This window comes from Mirounga angustirostris, unplaced genomic scaffold (genome assembly GCF_029215605.1).
Source record: "Mirounga angustirostris isolate CCGP_5_RB_7025 unplaced genomic scaffold, mMirAng1.0.hap1 SCAF_10, whole genome shotgun sequence".
NCBI classification, from domain to species: domain Eukaryota; kingdom Metazoa; phylum Chordata; class Mammalia; order Carnivora; family Phocidae; genus Mirounga; species Mirounga angustirostris.
The window spans coordinates 108680123-108707892 of NW_026991718.1; the positions used below are offsets into that span (position 1 = coordinate 108680123).

The 27770-nt window shown below is 50.7% G+C and overlaps 1 protein-coding gene across 3 annotated transcripts; it reads right to left on the reverse strand.

Moving 5' to 3' along the window:
• Positions 1 to 14270: 14270 nt before the first annotated feature.
• On the reverse strand, positions 14271 to 26350 carry MAVS (mitochondrial antiviral signaling protein). 3 transcript variants are annotated; one of them, XM_064572862.1, is made up of 8 exons: positions 26248 to 26262; positions 23521 to 23591; positions 22610 to 22798; positions 21279 to 21453; positions 20007 to 20158; positions 19155 to 19311; positions 16755 to 17266; positions 14271 to 15825 (listed from the first exon to the last, which is right to left on the reverse strand). In XM_064572862.1, exons 3-8 carry the CDS (start codon positions 22727 to 22729, stop codon positions 15388 to 15390), a joined length of 1554 nt encoding a protein of 517 aa, XP_064428932.1. In that variant the 5' UTR covers positions 22730 to 22798; positions 23521 to 23591; positions 26248 to 26262; the 3' UTR covers positions 14271 to 15387. The 3 variants fall into 3 exon arrangements, with proteins under 3 accessions (XP_064428932.1, XP_045741406.1, XP_054365993.1); XM_045885450.3 differs by lacking the exon at positions 23521 to 23591 and having other exon boundaries at positions 26248 to 26350; XM_054510018.2 differs by lacking the exon at positions 26248 to 26262 and having other exon boundaries at positions 23478 to 23591.
• Positions 26351 to 27770: the final 1420 nt, after the last annotated feature.

The following is a 27770-nucleotide window of genomic DNA, read 5'->3' on the forward strand; positions in this document are numbered from 1 at the left end:
AGGTTTGCTTTATTTAAAATAATTCATCATAGGTAGTGCTATTTACTTCTTATTCATCTCATCAGAACAGGAAAACCCTAGTTCATAACATTAACTACTTATTTGCATTATTATCTCTTTTTGAGATGTTAAGATTGGTCATTTGGTTCAGGGATCATCAGACTGGTCCATCCATTATAAAGTTCTCCATCAGCTTTTTACCTAATGGATTCAGCAACTATTAGTGACATTGCCTAATGGTGATACACCCATTATTTTATTAGGGGCTGCAAAATTGTGATATTCTAATTCTTTTATCTCTTCTGCACTTAATTAACTGGAATTCTTTTATAAAGAACCTTCACCCATCAGCTCTTTGGTATCCTGAAGTACAACTTGTATAGAAAAGGCAAGATTGTGGGGTCCCTGGGTGGCTAGGTCAGTTAGGCGTCTGCCTTGGGCTCAGATCATGATCCCGGAGTCCTGGGATCGAGCCCCACATCAAGCTCCCTGCTCAGCGGGGAGTCTGCTTCTCCTCCTGCCCCTCACCCCGCTCGTGTTCTCTCTCTCTCTCTCACTCTCTCTCTCTACAGAGGGAGCATGTGGGGGGGCAGGGCAGGGGAAGAGGTAGAGAGAGTCCCAAGCAGACTCCGCACTGAGTGCAGAGCCCAGTTCAGGCCTCGATCCCACAACCCCAAGACCACGACTGAGCTGAAACTGAGACTTTCAACCGACTGTGCCACCCAGGCACCCCTGATTCTTTTTTTTTTTTTTAAGATTTTACTTTTAAGTAATCTCTACACCCAACGTAGGGCTCAAACCCACAACCTCAAGATCAAGAATTGCTTGGGGCGGGGGGGGGGGGGGGGGGGGGGGGCGCCTGGGTGGCTCAGTCATTAAGCGTCTGCCTTCTGCTCAGGTTGTGGTCCCAGGGTCCTGGAATGGAGTCCCGCATCGGGCTCCCTGCTCAGCAGGAAGCCTGCTTCTCCCTCTCCCACTCCCCCTGCTTGTGTTCCTGCTCTTGCTGTCTCTCTCTCTGTCAAAAAATAAATAAAATCTTAAAAAAAAAAAAAAGTTGCATGGGGTGCCTGGGTAGCTCAGTCAGTTGAGCGCCCCCTGACTCTTGGTTTTTGGCTCAGGTCATGATCTCAGGGTAGTAAGATCAAGCCCCGCTTCGGGCTCCAGGCTGGGTGTAGAGCCTGCTTGAGATTCTTTCTCTCCCTCTCCTTCGGCCCCTACTCTCTCTCTCAAATAAATAAACAAATCTTTTTTTAAAAAAAAAAAGAAGATTGAGAGTTGCACGCTCTACTGACTGAGCCAGCCAGGAGCCCTGTTTTGTTTTTGTTTTTCTTTTTAAGGCAGGATTGATTTTTTTCTCTTTATTGACCAGTTTTCAGAATGAATTGGTTTTCTAGTATCTTCTAGATGTGACTCATGAATTAGTTTCTTTTTAGTATTATTATGAACTCATTCATTTTAAAACATATTTGATGAATTTCAATCCATTGGAGTCACTCTTCTTTTTGACGTTCAAATTGTGCCACATTTGGTCAAAGGAAGTCCTTCAGACTGACTCTATAATCATTTAAGCATGACTCTGATAGTCTTAGCTTCCTTGTTCTCTGGTATGACAAGAAGTTCCAACCTCAAATCTGTAAATTTCCTGTTTTACAGGAGTAATTGTTCCTATCAGTAGGAAATAATGTTTAGAGGCCACAATTTGGACACCAGAAGTGCATATTGCTATTGGGTTGTTCAGTTTCTAGGCCCTTCTGGCAGATAGAGCTAGAAAATATATTTTTAAAGAGAAAAATATATCATACATTTATTCTAATATTTTTCCATTCATTTTTAAGGTTGTAGAGTTTTTACTTAATTCCTTTGGCTTTATAGTTCTCTTTTATCTTGCCCTAAAAATCTAAGTTCTTAACAACATTCACTACTTATTTGGTTTATCATTAGAGATAATAGTTTCAGAATAAAAATACCAATATTATTACCAACAAGATGATCACTAAATACTGTTTAAGATTTCTTTGCAGGGGCACCTGGGTGGCTCAGTCGTTAAGCATCTGTCTTCAGCTCAGGTCATGATCCCAAGGTGCTGGGATCGAGCCCCGCATCGGGCTCCCTGCTCAGCGGGAAAGCCTGCTTCTCCCTCTCCCACTCCCCCTGCTTGTGTTCCCTCTCTCGCTATGTCTCTCTCTCTGTCAAATACATAAATAAAATCTTAAAAAAAAAATAAAAGTCTTCAGGAGTTTGCAGACCATAATCAATCTTAAAAAAAAAAAAATTATTTGCAGTTCTTTTTGTCCTAAGGATATATTGCACTAGAGATGAAAAATCAAATTATTGTGCTTTAAAGTTGAAATAATTCCTCTCTGTGTGATTCAGGCATCAATTCAATATACAATTGAGTTCTTTTTGCCCCATTTTGTTTCAATTTTTAGAGATATAAGAACTCTTTTTTAAGTTTTATTTATTTAAGTAATCTTTCCACCCAACATGGGGCTTAAACTCACAACCCCAAGATCAAGAGTCGCATGCTCTTCCAACTGAGCCAGCCAGGTGCCCTGAGATATAAAAAATCTTAAATTTAACTTTGTTATATAATTATGTAAAACAGTAACATGGTTCCAAAGTCAAATCTACAAAAGAAGGTACATCCAGAAAAGTCTAGCCTCTGTCCTTGAACCCTGCTTTCTGTTCCTGCCCTTTCTTTATAGGTAACCATTTTTGCGATTAGTTTTTGGTTTACCCTTTCATGAAAATAGACAAGAGATTCCAGTCTGAATTCTTTTTGTTTTAGTAGTACTTATAGCTAAGATTTATTACAGGGAAAGGATGAAAACCAAAATCCGCAAAGGGAAAGCTATGTGGGGCAAAGTCCAGAGGAAACCACGCCTGAGCTTTTAAAGTCCTCTCCCAGTAGAGTCATATGGGATACCAAGCCTTATCTCCTAACTAAAAGCTTTGTTTTTTTCTTAAATAAAAGATTATACATTTTCCACCTTTTCTTTTTTTTTTTAAAGATTTTATTTATTTATTAGAGAGAGAGAGAGAGCACAAGCAGGGGGGAGAGGGTGAAGCAGGCTCCCCGAACATGGGGCTTGATCCCAGGACCCTGATATCATGACCTGAGCCGAAGGCAGATGCTTAACCCACTGAGCTACTTTTGCTACTTTTGCTCCAGTCTTTTGCTACTTACAAAGTGTGCCATAATGATTAGCCTTGTACATACATCTTTGTTTATTTTTGCCAGTGTATCTTTGCCTTAGATTTCTAGAACTGGGATTGCTGGGACAAAGAATTCATATATATGTCCTGTTGCAGGTCGGAGCCACCTTCCCCTTCTAGAGCAGAAAACTTCTACAGTGATACTCCCAATGGTCCCCATGTCCTGGTAAATTGCCCCGCGAGTACAATTCACAAAAGTGATGGGTATTACTTCCAAGGTTAACTTATGAAAGACTGTAACTTCTGTTCTGCTCTCACTCTCTCTAGCTCTTTTCTCCTGCTTGCTCTAATGAAGCAAGCTATTATGTTGGGAGCTGCTTTATGGAGAGGTCCATGCGGCAAGGAATGGAGGGCAACCTCTGGCTAGCCAACAGGAAGTAAAGCTCTCAGAGCAACAATTCAGAGAGGAACTGTATCCTGAAACAACCACAAGAGTAGTTTGGAGGTGAATCCTCCTCTCCAGGTTGAGCCCTGAGATGGCTGCTGCCCCAGCCAACACCTTGATGGCAGGCAGCCTCATGAGAGACCCTGAGCCAAAGGACCCAGCGAGCCTACCTGAAATCCTAACCCACAGAAACCATGAGATACTAAATGTGTTGTTTTAAGCTATTAAGTTTTGGCATAATTTCTCTTATGCAACATTAGTTAGCAGATTACACCTCCACTAGAATTGTGTTATACTCTTTTTTTTAAAGAATTTATGTATTTAGGGGCGCCTGGGTGGCTCAGTCGTTAAGCGTCTGCCTTCAGCTCAGGTCATGATCCCAGGGTCCTGGGGTCAAGCCCCACATTGGGCTTCCTGCTCCGCGGGAAGCCGGTTTCTCTTTCTCCCACTCCCCCTGCTTGTGTTCCCTCTCTTGCTGTGTCTCTCTCTGTGTCAAATAAATAAAATCTTAAAAAAAAAAAAAAAAGAATTTATATATTTATTTATTTATTTTAGAGAGAGAGAAAGAGAGCACGGGGGGGGGCGGGGGGAGGGGCGGAGAGCAGAGGGAGAGGGACAAGCAGACTGCGCTAAGCACAGAGCTTGACACAGAGCTTGATCTCATGGCCCTGAAATCATGACCTGGGCTGAAATCAAGAGTTGGATGCTCAACTGACTGAGCCACCCAGGTGCCTAGTGTTATATATACTCTTAACTGTTAGATGACCATAGGGAGCGTAGAATACTGATTAATTGAGTAATGCTGAGGTCAACTGATGAGGTTGGTTGGCCAACGGTCTTGAGTGACACTGTGTGGGGCTCTGTCTCTGGCTTTGCCCTGTTCTCCATTTCATCAGTGATTTGGGTGGCTCATCCTGCACATGGTGGGGAAAAAATGGAAGCTGAGGGTCCTCAATCAAATGAAACAAGGACCAAATCATTTGGATTGCTGTATGAACTAAATTCAATTCAACAAAGACCTAGTAAGCTTGGCAACAATACTTTGTGGGGTGCTATGAGGAGTTATGGAAGAGTCTAGAGGCTGGGAGACCCTGCACCCCACTGCTATGAACAGAACCTCAGAGAGTCCTCACTCCCAAGCCAGAGATGGGATTAAGTTAGGATTATCAAATGGCACAGTACACAGGCAAAGGCAAAGAATGATGTCTCTTAAACTTACAGGACAGTGAAGGACATTTTCAATTACTGCTCTTTGTTTTTACTCAAAAATCTCCTTAGATGAAAGACCTAAATGTGAAACAGGAAACCATCAAAATCCTAGAGGAGAAAACAGGCAGCAACCCCTTTGACCTCGGCCGTAGCAGCTTCTTACTAGGCACGTCTCTGGAGGCAAGGGAAACAAAAGAAAAAATGAACAGTTGGGACTTCATTAAGATAAAAGCTTCTGCTTTTATCGGCGTTGGAAACAATCAACAAAACTAAAAGGCAACCTACAGAATGGGAGAAGATATTTGCAAATGACATATTGGATAAAGGGCTAGTATCCAAAATCTAGAAAGAACTTACCAAACTCAACACCCAAAAAATAAATAATCCAGTTAAGAAATGGGCAGGAGACATGAACAGACATGTCTCCAAAGCAGACATACAAATGACAACAGACACATGAAAAAATGCTCAACATCACTCAGCATCAGGGAAACACAAATCAAAACCACAATGAGATACCACTCCACACCTGTTAGAATGGCTAAAGCCAATGACTCAGGAAACAACAGATGTTGGCAAGGATGCAGAGAAAGGAGAACCCTCTTACACTCAGGTGAGAATGCAAACTGGTGCAGCCACTTTGGAGAACAGTAAGGAGGTTCCTCAAAAAGTTAAAAATAGAACTACACAGGGTGCCTGGGTGACTCAGTCAGTTAAGTGTCCGACTCTTGATTTCAGCCCAGGTCATCATCTCAGGATCCTGGGATCAAGCCCCGTGTCGGGCTCCATCTTCAGCTCAGAGTCAGCTGGAGATTCTCCCTCTCCCTCTGCCCCTCCCCAACCTGCTGGTGCTCTAAATAAGTAAATAAATAAAATCTTTTTAAAAAATAGAACTACCTTACAACCCAGCAATTGTACTACTAGGTATTTATCCAAAGATACAAAAATACTGTTTAAAAAAAAAATACTGTTTCAAAGGGGTACACGCACCCCAATGTTTATAGCAATGTTGTCAACAACAGCCAAATTATGGAAATGTCCATTGACTGATGAATGGATAAAGAAGTGATGGAATATTACTCAGCCATCAAAAAGAATGAAATCTTGCCATTTACAACAACATGGATGGAACTAGAGGGTATTATGCTAAGCAAAATAAGTCAGAGAAAGACAAATACCATATGATTTCACTCCTATGTGGAATTTAAGAAACAAACCAGATGAACACAGAGGAAGGGAAGGAAAAATAAGATAAAAACAGAGAGGGAGACAAACCATAAGAGACTCATAACTATAGAGAACAAACAGGGCTGCTGGAGGGAAGGTAAGTGGGGGGATGGGGTAACTGGGTAATGGGCATTAAGGAGGGCACTTGTGATGAGCACTGGATGTTATATGTAGGTGATGAATCACTAAATTTTACTCCTGAAACCAATACTACACTATATATTAACTAACTTGAATTTAAATAAAATCTTGGAAGAAAAAAAAGTCTCCTCAGAAAGGTAGGAATTCATGAGTCAGCACCCGCCTTTAACAAGATCTCCAGAGGAGTGGTATCTACATGGAAGTTTGAGAAACTCTGGCCTAATAACTCTGTTTGGTTTGGGGGTTTAGTTTTTTATAGCAAGCACATTTTCATGCATTACCTCTGTAATTAAAAGATGTTTTAGGGGTGCCTGGGTGGCTCAGTCATTAAGCGTCTGCCTTCAGCTCAGGTCATGATCCCAGGGTCCTGGGATCGAGTCCCGCATCGGGCTCCCTGCTCAGCGGGAAGCCTGCTTCTCCCTCTCCCACTCCCCCTGCTTGTGTTCCCTCTCTCGCTGTGTCTCTCTTTGTCAAATAAATAAATAAAATCTTTTTAAAAAAATAAAAAATAAAAGATGTTTTAAAGAGACTAGATTAAGGGCCCCTATGACTGGCTCAGTTGGAAGAGCATGCAACTCTTGATCTCAGGGTCATGAGTTTGGGCCCCATGTGGGGTGGAGATTATGTAAATAAACAAACAAAAAAAAAACCTTTAAAATAAAAAATAAATAAAAAGACTAGATTATAAAGAAGGTGAAAATTCAAGGGGAGAGATTGGCTGCTGCTGGACTGGGTGGGAAGGAGACCACTGAGCCAAGTCCAGAAGGTAACAGGCTGCCCCACACCCTTAGAACTGAGGTGCAGGTCTGTGAGTAGAAAATTCCTGACAGTGAAGGCAGGAGGGAAAAGGGGGAGAGGTCCTGGACGAGCCACCAGATTGAAAGTTCTATATTGCAGTAGCCTCGCTAGAAGCAGACATCTGGTCATCGTAGACTCTCATAACTGCAAGCTGAATGAAGGAAATGTCCAAGGATCTTAAATTCTGGAAGTAATAATAGCAGAATGACTGCAAATGACTATCCACGGAATCACAATTCTAAGGATGTCGTGACAGCAAGTCGGAAAGAAGTCATTCTTCCAACAATTACCAGTTTCTCTCTTTCCCCATTCCTTCGGACAAGCCTCCCACAAGAAGCCGATTTCCAGCTTCATGTGATAATGAAAGGATTTTGCTTTCTTCTTATGTGAAATACAAATGAATTGATTAAATAGAAGACAGTGTCTAATTGCTAGGAAATCAGTGATTCAGATGGTGTGGAACTGCACCTGGGGATGGGAGAAGAGAAAACAGGAGGGGGAGGAAGTCCATACAGCCACCCAGCCAGCCAAGGACACTCAAGGGCTGACGGGACTGAGCCTCAGAGGAGGAAGTTTGACATCACTTGGTCCAGCCTCACTGTTTGTGGGTCCAGGAGGATAAGGGATGCTAGGAGTTGGCTGTGGACCCAGAACTAGAACTCAGGGCTTCCTCCCGTTCTTCACCTTCCCCCCACCCCCTGCTCTTTCTGCCAGACTCCACCCTTCTTGCCGCAGATCCCTATCTCCTTTCTGAGTACACTTTCCAGCATGTACATGTTACTTCAATAAAACATTATATTTGGGGTGCCTGGGTGGCTCAGTCCGTTAACCATCTGCCTTCAGCTCAGGTCATGATCCCAGGGTCCTGGGATCAAGCCCTGCATGGGGCTTCCTGCTTAGTGGGGAGTCTGCTTCTCCCTCTCCCACTCCCCCTGCTTGTGCTCTCTCTCTCTCTGTCAAATAAATAAATAAAATCTTTATAAATAAATAAATAAATAAATAAATAAATAAATAAATAAAAAGTTGTATTTGGTGGGGGTAGGTACTTTGGGTGCTGTTTTAGCTGTTTTTTTATAGAAACAGCATTGCGTATGTAGAAGAAAGACATTCAGTATAGGCTTTTAAAATACAGGCAAGGAAATGGGAATTCACACTGCAGGGTTTGAGGCAAGCCGTGGGAACTTAGGAAGCCTAATAAATGAGAGGGGTCTAACCAAAGAAGCCTTCCAATAGTGGCTGGGCCTTAAGCCAGGCCTTAAAGGAGAAAGAACCTTTGGACAGGCCTCCTGCAAGAAGCCGATTTCCAGGGGTGGGTGTCCTAGCTCAGCAATGACTTGGAGCAGAGCACTCTAACCGTTGCCCTCACCCTCACAGGCAGGGCCCCAGGCCCCGGGGAGGGAGAGGGAGCTGGAGGAAGTACGTATGTGCTCACCCCCCTCCCATTCCAGCAGGGGAGGCCCCCCTCAGCGCCCATACTCTTCCCTCTGAGAGACTGAATATACAAGCAGACATGGGCCAGACCATATATGACACTAGAACTCTGACCCCAAACCTCTGCAGTAACCAGCCTGGGAAGCCAAACCACAACCTCTGCAGCGGTGGGTGCAGAACGACCAAGACGCCATGTCTGCCACCTTCTTCCCAGTCCCCCCCACTCCCTGTCTCCACCAACTCAGGACCAACCACAGAAACCAAATATGCTCCCCAATCAATCACAGAGGCGCCCCTTCTAGTTAGCCAGCCTCCAGTGTCTGTCCGGGGTAAACAACCTCCAATCATAACCCATCTGGAGCCTCCCTTTCTTTCCCACTATGACACCTTCCCCCTCCCTGCCTTTGAGTCCCTTCCTGCCAAATGCAAGCTCTGAATGAATAGCCTGTTTTGTTCTCATTTGGGTGATCTTGGTTTATTTCTGCATCTCCAACAGGGAGTCTGGACACAGAACATCATACTCTACCTCCAAATCAGGAGGTAGAGTCGCCCCCCCAGAATGTCCCTTCCTGGCTCTATCCCTCCCAAAGGTGACCAGTCTGACACTCAATGCCATGGATCGTTTTTGCTTATTTCTGTACTTTTTATGGGAATAGAATCCTACAGTAAGGACATTTTGGGTGTATACTGACTTCTTTTGCTCAACATCAGGTCTGTGAGATTTATCTGCGTTGTGTAGAGCAATATGTTCATTTGTACTCATTGCCATATCCCGGTATTCTACTTTGTGACTTTACCACAGCTTCTATATCCATTCTACCCTGGAGAGCCATTTGGGCTCATACAAGTTTGGGGCTATTAACAACAGTGCAGTTATAAACATTCTTGCAGGGGCACCTGCATGGCTCAGTCCCTTAAGCCTCTGCCTTCAGTTCTGGGATCGAGCCCCACGTCAGGGCGGGGGGGGGGGGTCCCTGCTCCATGGGGAGTCTGCTTCTCCTTCTCCCTCTCCTTCTGCAGCTCCCCTGCTTGTGCTCTCACTCTCGCTCTCAAATAAATAATAAAAATCTTAAAAAAAAAAAAGAAATATTCTTGCACTAAAAAAGAAGACGTGAAAGACAAGAGAAACATTCTTGCACGTATCTTGGTAAACATAAGTTCTTGTTGCAGTGGTGTTCATACCCAGGAGCGGAATTGCTACATCCTAAGTTATGCACATGGTCAGTGTCAGTGGGATACTGCCAGTTTGCAAACAGTTTTATCAACTTCTATTCCCCCAAATGTCTATGAAAGTTTCAGCTGCTCTGTTTTCATCAACACTTGATCTTGTCAGACCCTTTCATTGTAGCCTTTCTGCTTGGGTGTCTTTGTCAATTTACACTTCACATTCTTCTTATTCCTTATAGGCTCTAAGTGTTACTGTTTTCCTGGATTTAATTATAGTAATTATTAATAGTACATAACTGATCAAAACAACACTTGTGCCTCCTCCCTACCCCCACCCTTGCTTCAAGAACACTCCTTTAGACCACTCACTATTGTACTGAAAACAATGGGTAGTGGAAGGGGGCCCTTGGAGTGAGGTCTTTGCTTTGTTATTTGGTCTCTGATGCCTTTCCCAATACTCTGCACACAGTAGGCGCAAAATATTATATAAAGACATGAAAGTATGATATGAAAGCCTATTTGTCTGCACCACACTTTGTGAGCCATTCCCAACTACTGGAGGGTAAGCAGGCGTCTTACTCATTTTAGGCCTTAGACCTGGCACTGGAGAATCTTTTATTTTTTTTATTTTTAAGTAATCTCTACACCCAACATGGGGCTCAAACCCACAACCCTGAGATCAAGAGTTGCACACTCCACTGACTGAGCCAGCCAGGTGCCCCATGGAGAATCCTTTAATAAATAACATTTACTACACCCATCTGGCCTCAGGAGGCCTGGCATTTTAGTTTGTGCCCCCTGCCTTGCCCCACACAGCTTCAGGCCATTTGCGCGCGCACGCGCGCACACACACGATGATGATAGTCCTATTGTTACAACATCCGTGAGACCGTTAGTTATAATATTGCACATTATTACACTATCACAACATGAGGCAGATCTTGGCACACCAGGCAGGAACGTGTTGATGTGAAATCTCATTTTATTTTATTTATTTATTTTTTTTTTAAAGATTTTATTTATTTGAGAGAGAAAGAATGAGACAGAGAGAGCATGAGAGGGGGGAGGGTCAGAGGGAGAAGCAGACTCCTCGCTGAGCAAGGAGCCCGATGCGGGACTCGATCCAGAGACTCCAGGATCATGACCTGAGCCGAAGGCAGTCGCTTAACCAACTGAGCCACCCAGGCGCCCGTGAAATCTCATTTTAAATGGGGTCCCCGCTCCAGACATGCAATCAGCTGTGGGTCACGAGCAAGCGTAGAAAACATCTAGGTCTGGGGCTCAGGGCTCAGAGCTTTCCCTTGCATTGTCTCCTCTGGTCCTTGCTCCCTCCGGGTCTTGCAGACTAGCTATACATTGGGTCAGAACGATGCCCCTTGCATAGGGTTGAAGACTGAGCGAGTTGATCTGTGTAAAGCGCTTAGTCCAGTGCCTGGCACACAGCAAGGTATAGGGTAAGCAGCAGCCCTGTGTGTTACTGTCATTGTCACCAGCTGCTGCAGGAATGTGGAATGCTGGGGGACGGTGCCCAACACCAGGTGCAAGCCTCATGGCCCTAGGCTACAGGGAAGAAAGCAGAAAGGTGAGCAGAGGGGGGAACATGTGGTTTTCATCCATAGTCACTTCTAGCACAGATTAGACCAGGGATGCCCAACATTGCTTTCCCTGGGGGGAGGTGGGGGCAATTCATGGAAAGCAAGTGACCTCAAGGCCTAAATGACTCCATTCCTAGGAGACGCCTAGAAGAGCAAGAGACGGGCTGTGGAACTTGAATCTGGCCCAGAGAGGTCATTTCTGCCTGCTGGAGGGGCTCTGTCAGAGCCTGGGGGAGCCCCCCGAGGCAACCGGCGAGCTGCCACTGGACACACCCAAATGTCGCCTCTCTGGGACAGGAGCAGTGGCCAGGGCCCTCCAAGGAGCTTGTCAATGGAGGCACCCCCTTTGGTCTCCTCTTACTAAGACAGGGACCCAATGCTGCTCACTCTTTGAACTGGTTCAAATGGGATTTCACCCACAGAGGCCAAGCAACAAAGAAGGGAATGCTAATGCTGCCTTGGGAGGAAATAGGGCCTTTATAAAAAAGATTCTCCCAGCCAAGTGTGCCCCTTGGCTTTCTGAACCCCTCAGTCTCTGAGTTACAAAAGGAACCTGTACAGAAAGAGGGGAATCGGGCAGGGATGAACAAGACTGGCCATGAGTCCATAATTATTGAAGCTGGGTGATGGGCACGGGGCAGGGGGGGTTCTCATTCTATTTTCTCCTTTTTTTTTTTTTTTTAAAGATTTTTCTTTTTTTTTAATTTGACAGAAGGAGACACAGCAAGAGAGGGAACACAGCAGGGGGAGTGGGAGAGGGAGAAGTAGGCTACCCGCTGAGCAGGGAGCCCTATGCGGGGCTTGATCCCAGGAGCCTGGGATCATGACCTGAGCTGAAGGCAGACGCTTAACGACTGAGCCACCCAGGTGCCCTATCTATTTTCTCTTATATATATTTCTTACATACATTTTCTTATATTCTATTTTTTGTATTTGAAAGTTTTCCATATTAATGTTTCCTGAAAGAAGGTATGAATAATCCAAAGCCTGGCAGGGTAAGGGGCGTCTTCTTGATCTCTGACCAGAAATTCTCCCTAAGTCCGATGAAATCTGAGTGTATCCAACAAGGAAAATAAGGTGAGGGTACAGCATTGGTCTGGCTTCGGTAGGTCATCAAACAAGGTCTGTGTTTCCCAGAGGGAGAGAAGCCATGGTGGCTCTTGGGTTTTGAGGAAAACGTTTCAGCAGGAGAGAGAAGGTGGAGGGGGACTGATAAGCATACTTTGACTGCTGGTGAGTCTGCCCCAGCCGATTGGGATGGCACTGGGCCTCTGGCCCCACCCCAGCCTTTACCCTGAAGTGAGGTGTGCTCTCCTAAGCCTCCAAGGATAGGTGGCTGGGCCCCACACTGGGGGCAGATGTCCTCTCCCCCTTCCTCGGATTCCACCCTCCACATGGTCCAGGCCATGGTGATGAAGAGTAACCTGTCTGCGTCACCCTCCTACACTCCCTCCTGCAGTTGAAAGCCACACTCCAAACCCAGGATTCCTGAGATCAGACACATCAACTATCCCAAGCCATCTCCTGGCCACAGGCCTCATTACACTGGCCGATTCCCTCCTCTGCTTGAAGTTGGCATTTTAGAGGCCTTCAGCTGACAACCACCAAAATAGGGATGCTGCTCCACGTAGGCCAGATTAGGGCTCCTGGGCAGCATCAGGTGAAAAGTGCCTGGTAGGGGCGCCTGGGTGGCTCAGTCATTAAGCGTCTGCCTTCCGCTCGGGTCATGATCCCAGGGTCCTGGGATCGAGCCCCGCATGGGGCTCCCTGCTCGGCGGGAAGCCTGCTTCTCCCTCTCCCACTCCCCCTGCTTGTGTTCCCTCTCTTGCTGTGTGTCTCTGTCAAATAAATAAATAGAATCTTAAAAAAAAGAAAGAAAGAAAAGTGCCTGGTAGATCCCTGAATGATTCCTACACGCCTTACCTAAAGGTGTCTCCCACACGGCTGGTCACTGTGCTTGAAATTCCACCAGCGAAGTAGCATCCTTTGGGACTACATATTGCTTTCTTGAGATACTCTTTTCCAAAGCTGCCCTGGGAGAGTCACACATTAAAACTAGTACTGGTGCGTGAATTGTTTACTGACCCGGGTACCTGAGAGTGAGGGAGAGCACAGAGGGCTGTCTAAGAGCAAGGGGGACGGCGGGTGGTGCAGACAGCTCGGGCAGGGACCTCTCCTAGTTTTAGGGCGCAGGCTGCCGGGATCGGAGTGAGGGTTGAAAAGAAGTTTAGGGGGAAAGGGACAGGTCACTCAAGCCCCCTAGAGCAGCACAAAGCAAGGCTGTAGCGGCCAAAGCAGGGTAGAGAACCTACCAGCTGGGCGCCTGGGTGGCTCAGTCGGTTAAGCGACTGCCTTCGGCTCGGGTCATGATCCTGGAGTCCCGGGATCGAGTCCCGCATCGGGCTCCCTGCTCGGCGGGGAGTCTGCTTCTCCCTCTGACCCTCCTCCCTCTCATGCTCTCTGTCTCTCATTCTCTCTGTCTCAAATAAATGAATAAAATCTTAAAAAAAAAAAAAAAAGAAGAACCTACCAGCTGAGAGTTTGGGGGGCACCTTCCCAGGGAGCCAGTCTCTGTCTCTTGCAGAGCGCAGGAATGGAAGTGGCTCCAGAAATGGCTGCCTGAAAAAACCCCCCGAAGATACTCCCCAATCCATCTGGCTGCTGAGGGGCACCCCAGCCCTCAGCCTGCACAGCCGCCCCAGTAGACATGCCTCGGTTCCCACTCCCAAGGACTCAACGCACAGGATGAAGCGGGGGGCAGGGGTAGGGGGAGGCAGTAGGGTCTGAATCCGCCTCGTAAGCTGTAGCCGGGTGCTCCAGCCCCTCCACGTTTGTTTGTTTGTTTTTAAAGATTTTATTTATTTATTTGACAGAGAGAGACACAGCGAGAGAGGGAACACAAGCAGGGGGAGTGAGAGAGGGAGAAGCAGGCTTCCCGCCGAGCAGGGAGCCCGATGCGGGGCTCGATCCCAGGACCCTGGGATCATGACCTGAGCCGAAGGCAGACACTTAACGACTGAGCCACCCAGGAACCCCCAGCCCCTCCACGTTTGTAACAACATGTATCCAACGCTTAATAAATGCCAGGAGCCATTCTAAGGTTGATGTAGATAAACTCATTTAATCCTCAACACTAGGAGATCTATGTTTTTATACATAGGAAGTTTTACTATTCATCCCCATTTTACAGCTGAGGAAACGGAGGCACGGAGAGGTTAATCAAGAGCACAGAGTGACAGAGCACAGAGTGAAAGTTAAGAGTGGGGTGCAGGCCTAGGCCACCCCACACTGCAGAGTGGCACCCTTACCCACTGGGCACTCTGCCTCTTATACCCTCATGTCTACCACGTGGCGCAGGGGAGAGGTAGGGGAAGCTATCAGTGTTCACCGACTCTGGGTCAGGCACTTGACAAACACTTGTGGGCTTCAATCTCAGAAGAACCCAGTGGAGATGAGCCATGATATTCACTACCCATGTGGGGAAGCAAGACCAGAGAAGTCTGGTCATCTGCCAAGGCCACACAGCCCAGGAAGTGGTGGAGCTGAAATCCAAACCTTGGTCTAAGCTCAGCCCGGCAGGCCTCTCCTCCCCAAATCCCTCTCCCCCTCCCCCCCAGCTAAAGAGCATGGAGACCAGAAGGGAAGGAAAAGGAAGAGGGGGGTGAGGAGGCTGGAGAGGGGCTTCAGAGGCAGTCCTTAGCCTAGCAGCTGCCTTACGTTCCCCAGGGTCCAGGAGAATGTCTGGACCTCCTCCACTTCTTGACGGACCTCAAGCAGCCATATCCCTGGAGATGGACCACCCTGATACTCCTGGAGCATTGGCTGGGCTTTTGGGGTCTGGAGCAAGGTCCTGTGGGGTCCCCCACCCTGCTGCGCACCAGGCACCAGGGCAGGATGGGGGCACTGATGATCCCCTGCACAATCCAGCGGCACCTCCTGATCTGTGGACTTGGACAAGAGGGTATACAGCCCGGATGGGGGTACCTCACCTCCAGAGAATAAAGGTGCCAACCCAGACTGCAGGGTGGGTGAGGTCTGGAGCACATGGGGAGGGCATGAGCTGGGACAGAAATCTGGCCTGAGGCCCCCTGGCTCCCCTCTGACCCAGGCTCCACCAGCCCCACAAAAGGGACAAGGCAGGAAGACAGCACAGTCCATGCTTGGGCTGGATGCCCCATGGGGAAGGGAGCAGATCCATGGCAGAGAGGGCCCAGAGCTTCACTGTAGTAGGCGCCGCCTGTATACCATGGTCAGGAGCATGGCCAGGAGCACCCCAGCGGCAGCTGCCCCGAGCCATGGAGCCCAGAGGCTGGCCTGGACGGACTCCTCCTCCAGGGGCTGTGGGGTGGCACGCGGCCCAGGATTACCCTCCAGCAGCTCGATGCTGGGGTCCTGGGCCACTTGGATCCGAATGGAATCCACCAACGGGTACTCGTTCTCCTCTGGGGCATTGTCAGGCCCCGCGTCCAAGGACATGCTGTAGCTGAGGGCCAGGTCCACAGAGCAGCCCGAGAATGGCTCACTGTCCACCCGGGAGGTCAGCCTGCCCGGCTTGCTCAGCTCCAACTCGGGGCCCCAGACAGCAGAGCTGGGGTCTAGCCCAGGCAAGCTGTCTCTGGCAGAGACGCGGGCGGGTACTGGAGCCGCTGCAGTCTCCTGGGAGAGAAAGGAGGGGCTGGAAGGGACTGGAAACGGCAAGGAGACAGCCAAGTTGGGTGGCCCCATTCCTGGCCAGGGCATGAACTAGCATCCCAACCCTCCAATTCCCAGCCCATAGTCCGGGGAGAAAGCCGCCCCCTCTTGGGAGACTCAACCCATTGATGGTACAGGAGGGCAGTGGGGGTGGAGGGGACCAAGGCTCTGCCACAGGATCAGTGGTGACTTCTTCCTAGGCACTCCTCTCACTGCTCACTGGCCTGCCTGTGAGCTCACCCCCATCCCCCTGGAGCCCTTGGTGGTCGTGGCCCCATCCTACTTTGACATTCTGCCTGGGCCGAGGGCCATGAAGCAGCCACAGGGTCAGCGGCCTGGCCATGTGCCTAAAGGGGCCCCTGGACTTGGATCCTCCAGGCAGACAGCAGTAGCAGGGCTGGATGTGCAGGCCCAGAGGGGGCAGCTGGGGTGGGGGGCGGGGAGGCTGCTGCGTCAGTGGTTAATCCCACCTAAGACTGCTGTCTGTAAAGCCCGGGTCACGGAGGGCCAGACTGGATATCCCGGTGGTAAAGAGCAAGGCACTGACGCAGGCAGGCCACCCTGCTCTACCCCTCACCGTTCCGTCTGCAACCCGGCACTGCCGAGCTTAAGGGGGAGCTGCGAGCCCTAAATGGGCTGAGGCACATGACCAGTGGGGGTGGCCATCACACCCAACCCTCCCGAGGCATCCGCACTTAAGAGCTCGGATGATTATTATTACTCTAAAGCTCATGGTGTGGGGTCTGGATGAGGCTAGATCTCAGCTATCCCTACACCCCGAGCAGAAGCCCTGGGACAGCCCAGGCTAGAGACAGAATGGGGACTGGAAAGGGTCCAAGGACAGGGCTAGGGGGTAAAAGCCTGGATGACTGCTAGGAGGGGCAAAGACTCACCCCCGAGGGTATGTTGCTCCTGATGGCGGGCACTGTGCTGGCGGGCACCTTGCTGGGCACCGTGCTCGCGGACATCCTGTGCTCAGGCACCAGGCCCGCAAGCACTCTGGGTGGCGCTGTGCCAGCACGTACTGAGGTGATGGGCAGTTTGGACGGTGGCAGACTCGTGAGCACATTCGTGGCCACTGCCCCTGAGGGTTTTGAGTGGGCAGGCAACTTGGAAGGCACTGTTCTGTCAAATGCTGAGTTGGCAGGCACCCCAGAGGGTGCTGTGCTGGTGGTCAGTGAGCTGGTAGACAGCCCTGCCCCGCCGGGGCAGACACCAGGCTCACCGGGGTCACCAGCACCCCTTGCACAGGCCGGGCCCGTGGAAAAGGAGGAGGTGCCAGAAGGTGGAGCTGACACGGAGGGTGCAGGCCAAGGGCTCGCCCTGGGGATGGAACGGGTCAAGGGCTGGAAGGAGTCAGTCGGAGACACAGGCCCACAGGGTGAGGTGAGGCTGGAGGCCACGCCTGCAGGCGGCAAAATAAAAAGGGAAACACACACCACAGGAGCGTTACCCTAAAATCACAGTCACCCTGGGATCAGATGGCTGAAGAAGGGCCTCCGTACCCCAGCTCAAGTCCCTACTGCATCCAGGCCTCCCAACTTCCTACCCGGGGAGTCTCCACAGTCCCTTTGGTCATTGCGCCCAGGCCCGAGGGTCCAACAGCCACAGGCACATCCTCGGTCCTATCTACCCTTAGTCCTTGACCTAAAGCCAAGTCTTTCCTCTCGTAAGAGTGAAATGGTCCCTCTCCCTAACAGCATCTAGGAGCTTGAAGATCATTCATTATGCTCTTTCTTCTCCTGCCTGGGACACCCCCCTTTCCTCCTGTGCCTGCTCCTTAGCTTGGTGAAATTCTGGATGCTCTTCCCTCCGCCGCCTTCCCCTCCCCGCCAGCAGGAGCGATCCTGGACCAGGCAGAAGAGCTCACAGCAGTCATAGGGCACCAGAGGCCCAGGCAGCCCCCAGTGTGCGCAAATCTCCTGGGAGGCCTACGGACTCAGGGGGAAAGGGGTGCAGGGACAAAGCCATCCCTGACACGAGGGCTTGAACTGGGGCAAGCAGGAGGGAGCAGGTGGTGAGAGTCCATAAAGGCTTTCCCCATGGAACTCTGAGAACACACATGCCAGGCCCTACACTGACAAAGGTCAGGAGTCATTCTGATGTACCACCCCGCGCCCCCCAAATCTAACACACCGCAGAATCTTGTGGGACCTGTGTCCGTGCATATACTGAAATCTAAGTGCCCTTTGCCTCCCTGGTCCATAGCAGTGTTTCCTGAAAGGTGTTCTACAGCGAGCTGACATTGCAAAGCATAAATGGGTGCTGGGGGAAGAGTTCTGGGGTGACAGGAGTGTAGGGCACTAAAATGGCTTCTCTGAGCCTTTAATTGTTCATGTGCCTTGTGGCTGTCCCCGGGGCACCCAAAGCGGGGTAGGCCATAGTGTTCCATGGAACACAGTTTGGGAAATGACAGTGCAGAGAAATGCCAGCCTGGGAGGTCAGAGTGGACAGCTCTATATTCCTGAGGGGGAGCGCTGAGATCTGGTGTGGGGGTCTAGGCTCTTACCTGATGAAAATCATACTTCCTCTGGAGGCTAAGTTTTAGTGATTCACTGGGAGCCAGAGCCCCATTTGGAGTAGGGCCGGGCCTAAGGCTCCCCTGCCTGTAGGTGGCCCAGGCATTCTGCACTGTCCTCCAGGTCCTGGAGAACCCCTGCAGAGTCAGTCCTCTTGGGAGAGTCCAGAAGTAGCGCTAATCCTCTTCCCCTACCTGTATTCACACCCTCTGCAATGTGACTGTCAGTCCTCTCATCGAGGGATGGAGTCTGTTCTCCAACTCCTTGACTCTGCACTGGCCTCGTGACTTGCTTTGGCCCACAGAATGAGGCGGGAGGAACGCTGCCAGCTTTGAGCCTTTGGCCCAGGGGCCTGCCCTCTCAGAATTCTGCTCAGCAGCCATGGAACAGACTTGTCTGGTGAAGGATGGAGGACTCGCTGAAGAGAACCAAGGTGCCCCAGCCAACAGGCATAAGCAGAATGCACGTGTGTGTGGGCACAGTGTGTACACAAGAGGGAATTCAGCCAAGATCTGAAGAACTACCCTGAACCAGCCCAAATTGCTAACCCACAGAATCATGAGCTAAAGAGTCATACTTTAAGCTACTAAATGTTGGAATCATTTGTTACATAGAAAATACGGATACACCCTCTAAGGAATTAGGTTGCTCCCTGAGGTAAACTCCTTTTATTCCCACCCTTGCCTCCTGTCCAAGGAAGCCAGAGGGGCAACTCTACTCTTCACCCTCACTGGGAGGTTGGAGAGGCCCTAGAACTCCAGATTGCACACATACCTGCTATGTGGGCACTGCCCAGTTCTGTGTCCTGCTCTTGATGCCCACTGCAGGTCAGAGGGCTGAAGGCCGCCATGTCAGAGGAGGGCTCCGGGGGGCCGGATGGCCTCCTCAGGACAGCCCCAAAATGGGGCATCTGTGGAACTTGCTTTGAACTCTGCAAGAGGGAAAATATAAATGAGGCAGTTGCTTCTCCCAGGAGTGGGCATCTCCTACAGGTCTCAGCCCGTGCAACGGAGTACAGAAACCAAGGAAGCCCCTTGCCCTGGCTTTGGTCATTGCCAGACCCTCTGTCTATAGAAGCCTACCTCACAGAAACACACACCATCTCACGGGGAGTCTCTATTCACCTGCCTTGCCCTATAAAAGTTCCCCTCCCTGAGGCTACTGCACAGACCCCTTTCTTGGGCTTCAAGTCCATGGTGTGGCATCTCCTGGAGACCCCACTGCCCACTCATCACATCCCAATAGAATCAGTCATTCTCCCCTCTGAACTCGATTTTACTGGCAATAATCACTCCAACCACCCCATTACCTCCTGTTTCCCCAGTATTCCTCCACTGGTCATTCCCTGGTCCCTTGGTCTAGTTCACCATGTCATCACATGAACCACTGCAAAGACCACAAACCTGTGACCTCACAGCTGGGTGATAAGAGGGTTGAGGGCCACCGCGGGGTGAAGCCCTGGTCAGCAGTCTGAAAGCTGGTTTGGAGCCTACCTCCACTGCGGGAGCCCTGAGGTTCTGAGCAGAGATTAGGCATGATTCATGGTGGGGACAGAGGAGAGCTTTTAGAAGCTGGGCAGACAGGAACACAAAAGCAGGGGCCCCAAAGTAGATTGTGAGGACGCACCTCTTCCAGGGACTCTGGTGGCCGGGTGTCCTGGACAGGCATGGGGAAACTTGGCTCCTCCTCTCTGTAGCCGTTGTAGGGGGCACTGGGAGCCACAGCAGGTCTGGAGGGCTGTGGAATCTCAGCAGGAGCTAACTGTGGCCTCTGGACCTCTGGAGGACAAAGATAGAGTGATGTCAAGGGGGAATCAGGGGTGCTCCCAGTGACAGGAGAGGCCTGGGTGTTCCTGGACCCCCAGGCCAACGACTAGCAGCCCCTCATGGCTCCCAAAGCTGTCCTGATGTAGGATGTACTTAGAAGAGACAAGATTCACTGAGTGGGAGGCAGTAGCAGGCGGGAGAGAGGAGATAGGGAGGGCAAGAACAAGAAGAGATAGAAAGAGTGGGGCGGGAGGGATGGGGGGAGCACCTCACAAGCCTCTCACCACCCAGACTGGGTCAGTAGTCACCACTTCTCTATCCCCCGGCATTCTGGAACCCAGTGGCTTTCTTCTCCTCCTTGTGGGTGGCTGTCACCACTGACTGACCCCTCAGAAAGAATGAAAGGAGGGAGGGAGGGAAAAAAGAAAGAAAGCAAACAGGAGGCTGTTCTAAGGCTGTAAATCTGAGCAGGATCTCAGGAGTTGTCTCTAGTCTGAAACATAAATAGGGCTGGCTTGAAGTTTCTTCCTGTTTTGACCACTGAGACCTGACCTCACCAGACCCCTCTGGGCACTTGGCCTGGCAGGGAGCATTGAGAGGGAGCTAAGGAGTAACTGGGCAGCAGCTGGGGTGGGGGACCGAGAAGCCTCCAGGGGAAGTTCGGGGGAGAGGAAGAGATGAGAGAAAGGAAGGAAGGAACCCATGAGGGAGAAAGAGGAGACAGTGAAGGGAGGAGAAGAGAAGAGAGGATTAGAGAGAAAAAGGTAAACTGAGGGAGAGACAGGAGGAAGTGAGAAAGAAGTGGGAAGCAAACAAAAATTAGAGGAAGCCCCATTTGCTGAGCACATGGGAGGTGTCCAGTCCCAGCTAAACACTCAACATGCCATCCACCATCCACCACAGTCCTACGATGCAGATGTCTGGCCATTAGTTCCATTTTACACAGGAGAAGACTGGACTTCGCCAAATGGACACGGCTAGCAAGAGGCTAAGCTGCGATCTACACCCAGGTCTATCTATTGCCAGGGAGTCGTGGGAGGGAGGGTAACAGAGGGAGGCAGGAGGTACAGGGGTGAGGGCACAGGCTGAATGGAGGCCAGGGGTTCCACGAGGGCCAGGGCAGGAAGCTCACCAGGCAGGTTGCTCTGGTAGACGCAGGCCACTTCGTCAGCGAGATCCACCAGCTCACAGGCCCTCAGCGCCTTGATGAGGGATTCCACCCAGCCGATCCGCCGCCGAAGGCTGTTGAAGAGCTCCCAGAGGGTGCCCTGGTTCCCAGAGAGCTGGCAAGAGGCCCGCAGTCGGTCCTGGAAGACACAGCCAGCTGCCCTGATCAAGCCAGGTGGCCCTGGCCCCTTCCCCACTCAGGAGGGGACAGCTGCAGAGAGAGGCCCCAAGTACCCACAAGAGCGAGGCAGCCATAGGAAGCTCGGTCAGAGCCCAGGACAAGGCCAGTGTTTGGGCCCAAGTTTAAAGGCAGTTACCAGGAAATAGGCTCTTACTGTGTGCCAGGCCCTGTGCTCAGGATGCTGTGAGAATTATCTTATTTAATGCTTTTGTCCCTACTCTACTGGTGAGGAAACTGAGGCTTAGCAGAAATAAGGTAACAAAGATCCTACAGGCAGATCCCAGTTAGTCCGTCACCAAAGCCTGGGGTTTGGTTAGGGAGCCCTGAAGGTAAAAAGAAAAGGTCTGGATTAGCAGAAGAGGGAAGGGTATGCAGGGAACATACGACAAAAAGGAGGCAAAAGGGACAGAGAGAGGAAGCCAAGTTGAAGCATTAGGAAGATGGGGTGCTGGGAGATTCTGATAAGGAATCTGAGGGCGGCAGAGGTTTTATATGCACCAAATTCCCACATACAGATGGGCAACCAGACAGCAGAAACGAAAACCCACAGGAAACATTTCCTGCAGAACTAGTCACAAGGCATCCCCACAAGCCCCCAAATACAAGGGAGGGGGGCTGGATCCCGTCAGCCACGGGCCTGCGCCACTGGGAGCAGCCAAAACTGGGAGGCGGCCAGCCCTTCACCTGGGGCCACAACCAGGTCTGAGAGGCTAGGGCGGTCTGGCTCCCGCGAACTCTCAAAACTGAGCCCTGGGCTCCCTGTCAGGACAGGGTCCCATGACAAGGTGAAGGGAGTCCACACTGAGCAGGAACAATGACCAGAGAGATGAAGTAAAGGAAGGTCCCGGTGGGAGCACGTGAGGGGACCGAAGCCCAGAAATCTCAGGCAGCCAGCACCCTATTTTTTTTAGCACTACACCGTATGGACGCAAGAGGGAGCTCAGCCACGTGGCCCGCCTGAACCACACTTTGTTCTGCAGGTTAGAGAAGCGTCAAGGTCAAGAAGCAGGATGCAGATGATGGACAAGGAAGGAGCTGGCCCTGGCTTTGGGGCGAAGCCCTGAGCCCCACGGCCCCGTCCTGAGTCAGCGGCGGGCTGTCACGCCCCAGCTCACCTGGTCACTTGTGGTGAGGCAGGACAGGTAAGGCAGGATCTCGGGAACATGAACGCGGTCAACAAAATTGCTGTAATGGTGGCGGATATACTCGTACGTCTTATCCTCGGCAAACGTCATCGCTGTCCAGGTTCCGAAGTGACAGAAGGCTCTGGCCCATAAAAGGACAGACGGAGAGGGAAAAAAAGACTGGAAGAAAACACACCACATAGGGCAGCAGAGTTGGGACTGGGGTCGGACAAAAGGCAATGACCCCTTTCTTTCTCAACTCTCTGGAATGTTTGCTTCTTTCTTTAATCGTCCAATTTTATTACTGCCTGAGTCCCAGAGGCCTTCGATAAATTTGCTTAAAAATGGATTGATGACCAAAAGAAATCAGATTCAGATCTAGGCCCCATTTCTGCCCTGCAGGTTGGTCAGCGTTGGGGAGGGTTCTGACTCCGTCATATGTGCCCCTAGCCGCTGATAGCAAGAGGGCTCCACCAAGAAGCGCTGCTTCTTTGGTGTACTAGAAAAACAAAACGCGCAAAATAATAACAGGATCATCCCATTTTAAAGGTGAAGAAAATGAAGTACCAAGAAATTAAGGGGCTTGCTAGTTAGTGGAAGAGCAAAGAACAGAGGTCTTCAGGATCCAGGGTCAGGTTCTTTCCAGAATATGACTGTAAGCCCACCATTAAAGCTTGCCACGTACATGTTCTTAGGGTAGGAGGCTGGGTCCACTCACTGTGTGATCTGGGACAAATTACCAGTCTTTTACAGGTTTCTCTTCACCCCTAAAATGGCTTAGAGAGCTTGTTTTGACAATACAATAGTTCAAGTGCCTCAATTACTAGCGATTGCTACTAGTTGCTTAGGTATCACTTACCACAACTTGCAATTATAGATGGGGTTGTCTGTGAGTTTCTTACCTGCCTCCCCCCTCAGGGAGAGCTGCAGGGAATAAGAGGGACAAGATCTCTGCCATCATCCAATTTATATTCTATTGGGGTGGGACAGATAACAAATCAGTAAACATTTACATAAATAGGAATTCCAGACAGTAATCAAGGCTATAAATAAAGCAGGGTAATGAGACAACCCCTGGAGGTGATCAGGGAAGTATTTCTGAGTTGGTGACATTTGAGCTGAGGCATTCTGGGCTGTGACAAGATTAGCGTTTGGGGTTGGGGGAAGGGCACAGCAAATTAGAAGTCTAAATTGGAAATGAGCCTGGCATGTTTGAAGACAGAAAGCACGGGGTGTCTGGATGGCTCAGTTGGTTAAGTGACTGCCTTCGGCTCAGGTCATGATCCCAGGGTCCTGGGATCGAGCCCCGCATTGGGCTCCCTGCTCAGCGGGAAGCCTGCTTGTCCCTCTCCCACTCCCCCTGCTTGTGTTCCCTCTCTTGCTGTCTCTGTCAATTAAATAAATAAAATCTTAAAAAAAAAAAAAAAAGAACAGAAAGCAGGTCTGGGTGGTCCAGGTTAAGAAAGCTGGGGGGAGGGGCAGAGATCAAGGTCAAGGAGGTTAGGAGGGGTGGCTCATGTGGGGTGTTGCAGGAAAGGACTTTGGGGAGTTTTTTTGTTTTGTTTTGGGAGGCTTTTTGGAGTGAAATGGGAAGCCATCAAGGGGGTTCTGAGCAGGGAAGGGAAAGGATTTGACTTACGTTAAAGACCTCCCTGGTAGTTGTGAGGACCTGGACTGTGGAGGGGCCAGGATGGAAGCAGGGAGACAAATCAGGAGGCTAAAGGAAGGGGCCGCAGGATGGGTATGGCCAGAATGCTGCCCATGGAGGTGGTGAGAGGTGGTTGGATTCCTGGTGTGCCGTTGACGTGGGAAGTGAGGAAGAGAGAAGAATCAAGGATGATTCCTCAGGTGCTGGGTGGATGGATGGTGCCATTTAGGCAGGCCAGAGAATCTGGTGGAGAAGCTGTGGCACAGAGGGGACTCCAAAGCTCCATTTTGAACAAGTGAAGCTTGAGACACTATGACATGTCCAAGTGGGTTTTGTGGGAAGAAAGTGGATGGAAGACAGAGGGCCAGGCGGGAGCAAAAATGTAGGTGCCTGGCTTGGGTGGGACTCTAGGAGACAATGCTGCAGAGCCTCATAGCTTCATGTTGCATTCCTTGCTTTGCTAGCCACCAGGTGCCACATTCCTGCTGGGGCAAGTGTTGATGACAGAGATCAAGAGGATCAAGGAGATGGGGGGAGGAGTCCTCTGAGCCTTCAGGAGATGAGTGAAGAACAACTCTAAGGTGGTTAAATGACCCTTTTCTCCTTCTCTTCCATGGCATCCAGGGAGGTACCAGGAGAGAGTCAGATAATACATTCTTCTGCATCTGAGCCTCAGCCCTTAGGCATAAGAGTTTGGGGAGTATGGGGAAACCTGGGTGGCTCAGTCAGTTAAGCGTCTGCCTTCAGCTCAGGTCATGATCCCAGGGTCCTGGGATCGAATCCCAAATTGTCTCCTTGCTCAGCGGGTTTTCCCTCTGCCTGCCGCTCCCGCTGATTGTGCTCTCTCTCTCTCTGACAAATAAATAAAATCTTTTAAAAAAAGGGGGGGGGGACTTGGGGAGTATGGAAGTATAACATGCTCCAACCAAAAAGAAAGGAAGCCCGTATTTGTTCACATTTATTCACGGTCCATTATAGGCAGCCACATCCTCGGTTTCTTTCATTTAGGAGAGGAGAAATAATGCCAGGTTGCACAAGCCAACCAGTGGCCCTGACAGGATTTGAACCCAGGACTTGCTGCCTCATTGCAGCTCACCATATAACACCTTGCAGAACATAGGGCTGCTGCAGCAAGTGACACTCACAGCCCCAGAGGGACCAAGGACACGGCTTGGGTGAGGGGAGTCGCTGGATGAGGGTGTTCCTGGGAGGCCGAAACAGTTGAACGGACTGTAAATGGTTCAGACAGGCTGAGTGCATTCCCTCTGGCAGTCGCGGTTCTCAGATCGCTGACTGTCCTTCCAGAAGTTTGTGAGACTCCACAGCATCCATAGGAGAATGTCGTTTTTTGGTTTTTGTTTGTTGTTTTTTTCAGTGTTTTCCTAGCACCTCCTTCCGGTCTCAGAGAAGGGCGGACCGACGCTGCGAGGCGAGCTGTCTACCCGAATGCCCCGGAGGCTCTGAGCGCGTCCCGGAAAGAAAGAACCGCCCGGCCGAGAGGGGCGAGGTCTCACTAATTTGGCTCCCATTCCTTGGTGGGACCGGGACCAGGCCCGCGGAGGAAGGGAGGCTGTTCTCAGCAGATGCCACCACCGAGAACTGTCAAGGCCCCGGGAAGGACGGCGGCCCTGGACTCTAGGCGCGGCCGCGGCTCCGGGAGGTTGGCGCACCGCGGCTAGGCCTCGCCCCGGGGTCACCTCGGCCTGCGGTGGGCTGGAGGAGCTCAGCAGCCGGCACCTGTCTCCTTCCCGCCCAATCTCCCCTCCAGCCCGAGCGGACGCCCCGCGCCACCCCCGGAAGCCCTCGCTGCAGCGAACTGCGCGTGCTTTAGGACACGCTCTTCCCCAGCCCCGCGCAGCCAGTCCCGTCCCCGGACCCCCGTGCGCCCCGGCGGACTCCGAGTCCCACTCGGCTCTTGCCGCCGCTGGCCACCTCCCCGAAGGGAGCCGACGGGACAGAGCGCCGGGGGCGGCTAACTTACCTCGGGCAGCCGCCACCCCGCGACCTGCCGACCTCCGCGGACACTCCGGAGCCCTCCCCCACAGGGGGGGGGGGGCACGGCGGGGAGGGGCGGGGCCGCGCGGCCATTGGCCAGTCGGCGGGGGGTGGGGCTTCGAGGCCCTCCGGAGCCCGGGCAGCGGGGACGGGCGCTTGGCCTTGGCTCAGGGGCCTGGACACGCTGGACCGGCGCTCCGGGACCGACCTAAGGTTCCTACTGGGGCACAGAGGATCAGATTATTTTCTTTCCTTGTTTGTCTCGAGCAACGTCCAGGGGAAATCCAGAATCTGGCTAGAATCCAAGCCTCGGAGTCAGTGGTCGGCTGGGTCCCCATGCTTCCTACGCGAAGCAATCACTCCTCCCGCCGAGTAATTTGAGGGGGGAGGGTCTTTATGTCGTTTGTACCTGGGTTACCCAGGGCCTGGCACACAGTGAGTGCTCAATAAATATCGGGTGACACGCGAAGTTCACACGGGCGACGCCCAGGGAAGCAGGATCGAGGTGGGAGGAGGCTGGGGAGGTGAGAGCTGGGCAGGGGCGCGACGGTCCTGGATGTGGGGGGTTTTGTTGTTGTTCTTGTTGTTTTGTTGTTGTTGTTGTTTTAAGATTTTACTTATTTATTTGACAGAGAGAGACACAGCGAGAGAGGGAACACAAGCAGGGGAAGTAGGACAGGGAGAAGCAGACTCCCTGCAGAGCAGGGAGCCCTACGCTGGGCTCTGATCCCAGGACGCAGGAGATCATGACCTGAGCCAAAGGCAGACGCCCAAGGACTGAGCCACCCAGGCGCCCCCTGGGTGTGGGTCTTGAGTGCTGTGTGGGAAAGGCTGCTCTGCCCAAGGGTCTGGGGTAGGCACCTTCCCACACTGCTTGCCAACTGCCTGGCCCTTCCTCTGCTTGGGGCAGAAACCAGCAACTATTGAGCCCCCACTGTGTTCAGGTACAGGCTTAAAGTCATATAGCTTAAAGCCCACTAAATACTCTCACAATAACCAGGTCGAGGTTTATTTTTCCTGGTTTTAAGAGAGATTAAAAGAATCAGAAAATGGCAGTTCTTACTAAACTGGTGGTGTGGAGTGTGGTGACTGGCTTCCAAATGCAGTTATCACCCCTGTCTCTACCCTTGTATTAAAAAAAAAAAATGCATCTTCCTCAAAAATACAATGAGATACTATCTTAGTCCATTTGGGCTGCTATAACAAAAAAACCATACACTGGGAGGCTCAGACAACAAGCACTTACTTCTAGTTCTGGAAGCTGGGAAGTCCAAGATCAAGGTGCCAGCAGATTTGGTGTCTCATAGGGGCTCACTTGCTGCTTCAGAGACACAGTCTTCTTGCTGTGTTCTCACGTGGTGGAAGGAGCAAGGGAGCTCTCTGGGGTCTCTTTTAAAAGAGCACTAATTCTATTCATGAGCGCTAAACCCTTATGAGCCAAATCACCTCCCAAAGATACCACCCCCAAATACCATCACATTGGGGATTGGGTTTCAAAATATGTATGGG

Bases quoted from the DNA above. Each gene is read 5' to 3' on its own strand.
- MAVS (XM_045885450.3), bottom strand. From the start codon at position 22,729: ATGACGTTTGCCGAGGATAAGACGTACGAGTATATCCGCCACCATTAC. The intron at 19,312-20,006 runs GTGCGTCCTCAC...TCCCTCTTGCAG, and splicing joins CACCAGAGTCCCTGGAAGAG to AGTTCAAAGCAAGTTCCACA. The intron at 15,826-16,754 runs GTGAGTCTTTGC...TTTCTCTCCCAG, and splicing joins GGAGCAACATACCCTCGGGG to GAGACTGCAGCGGCTCCAGT.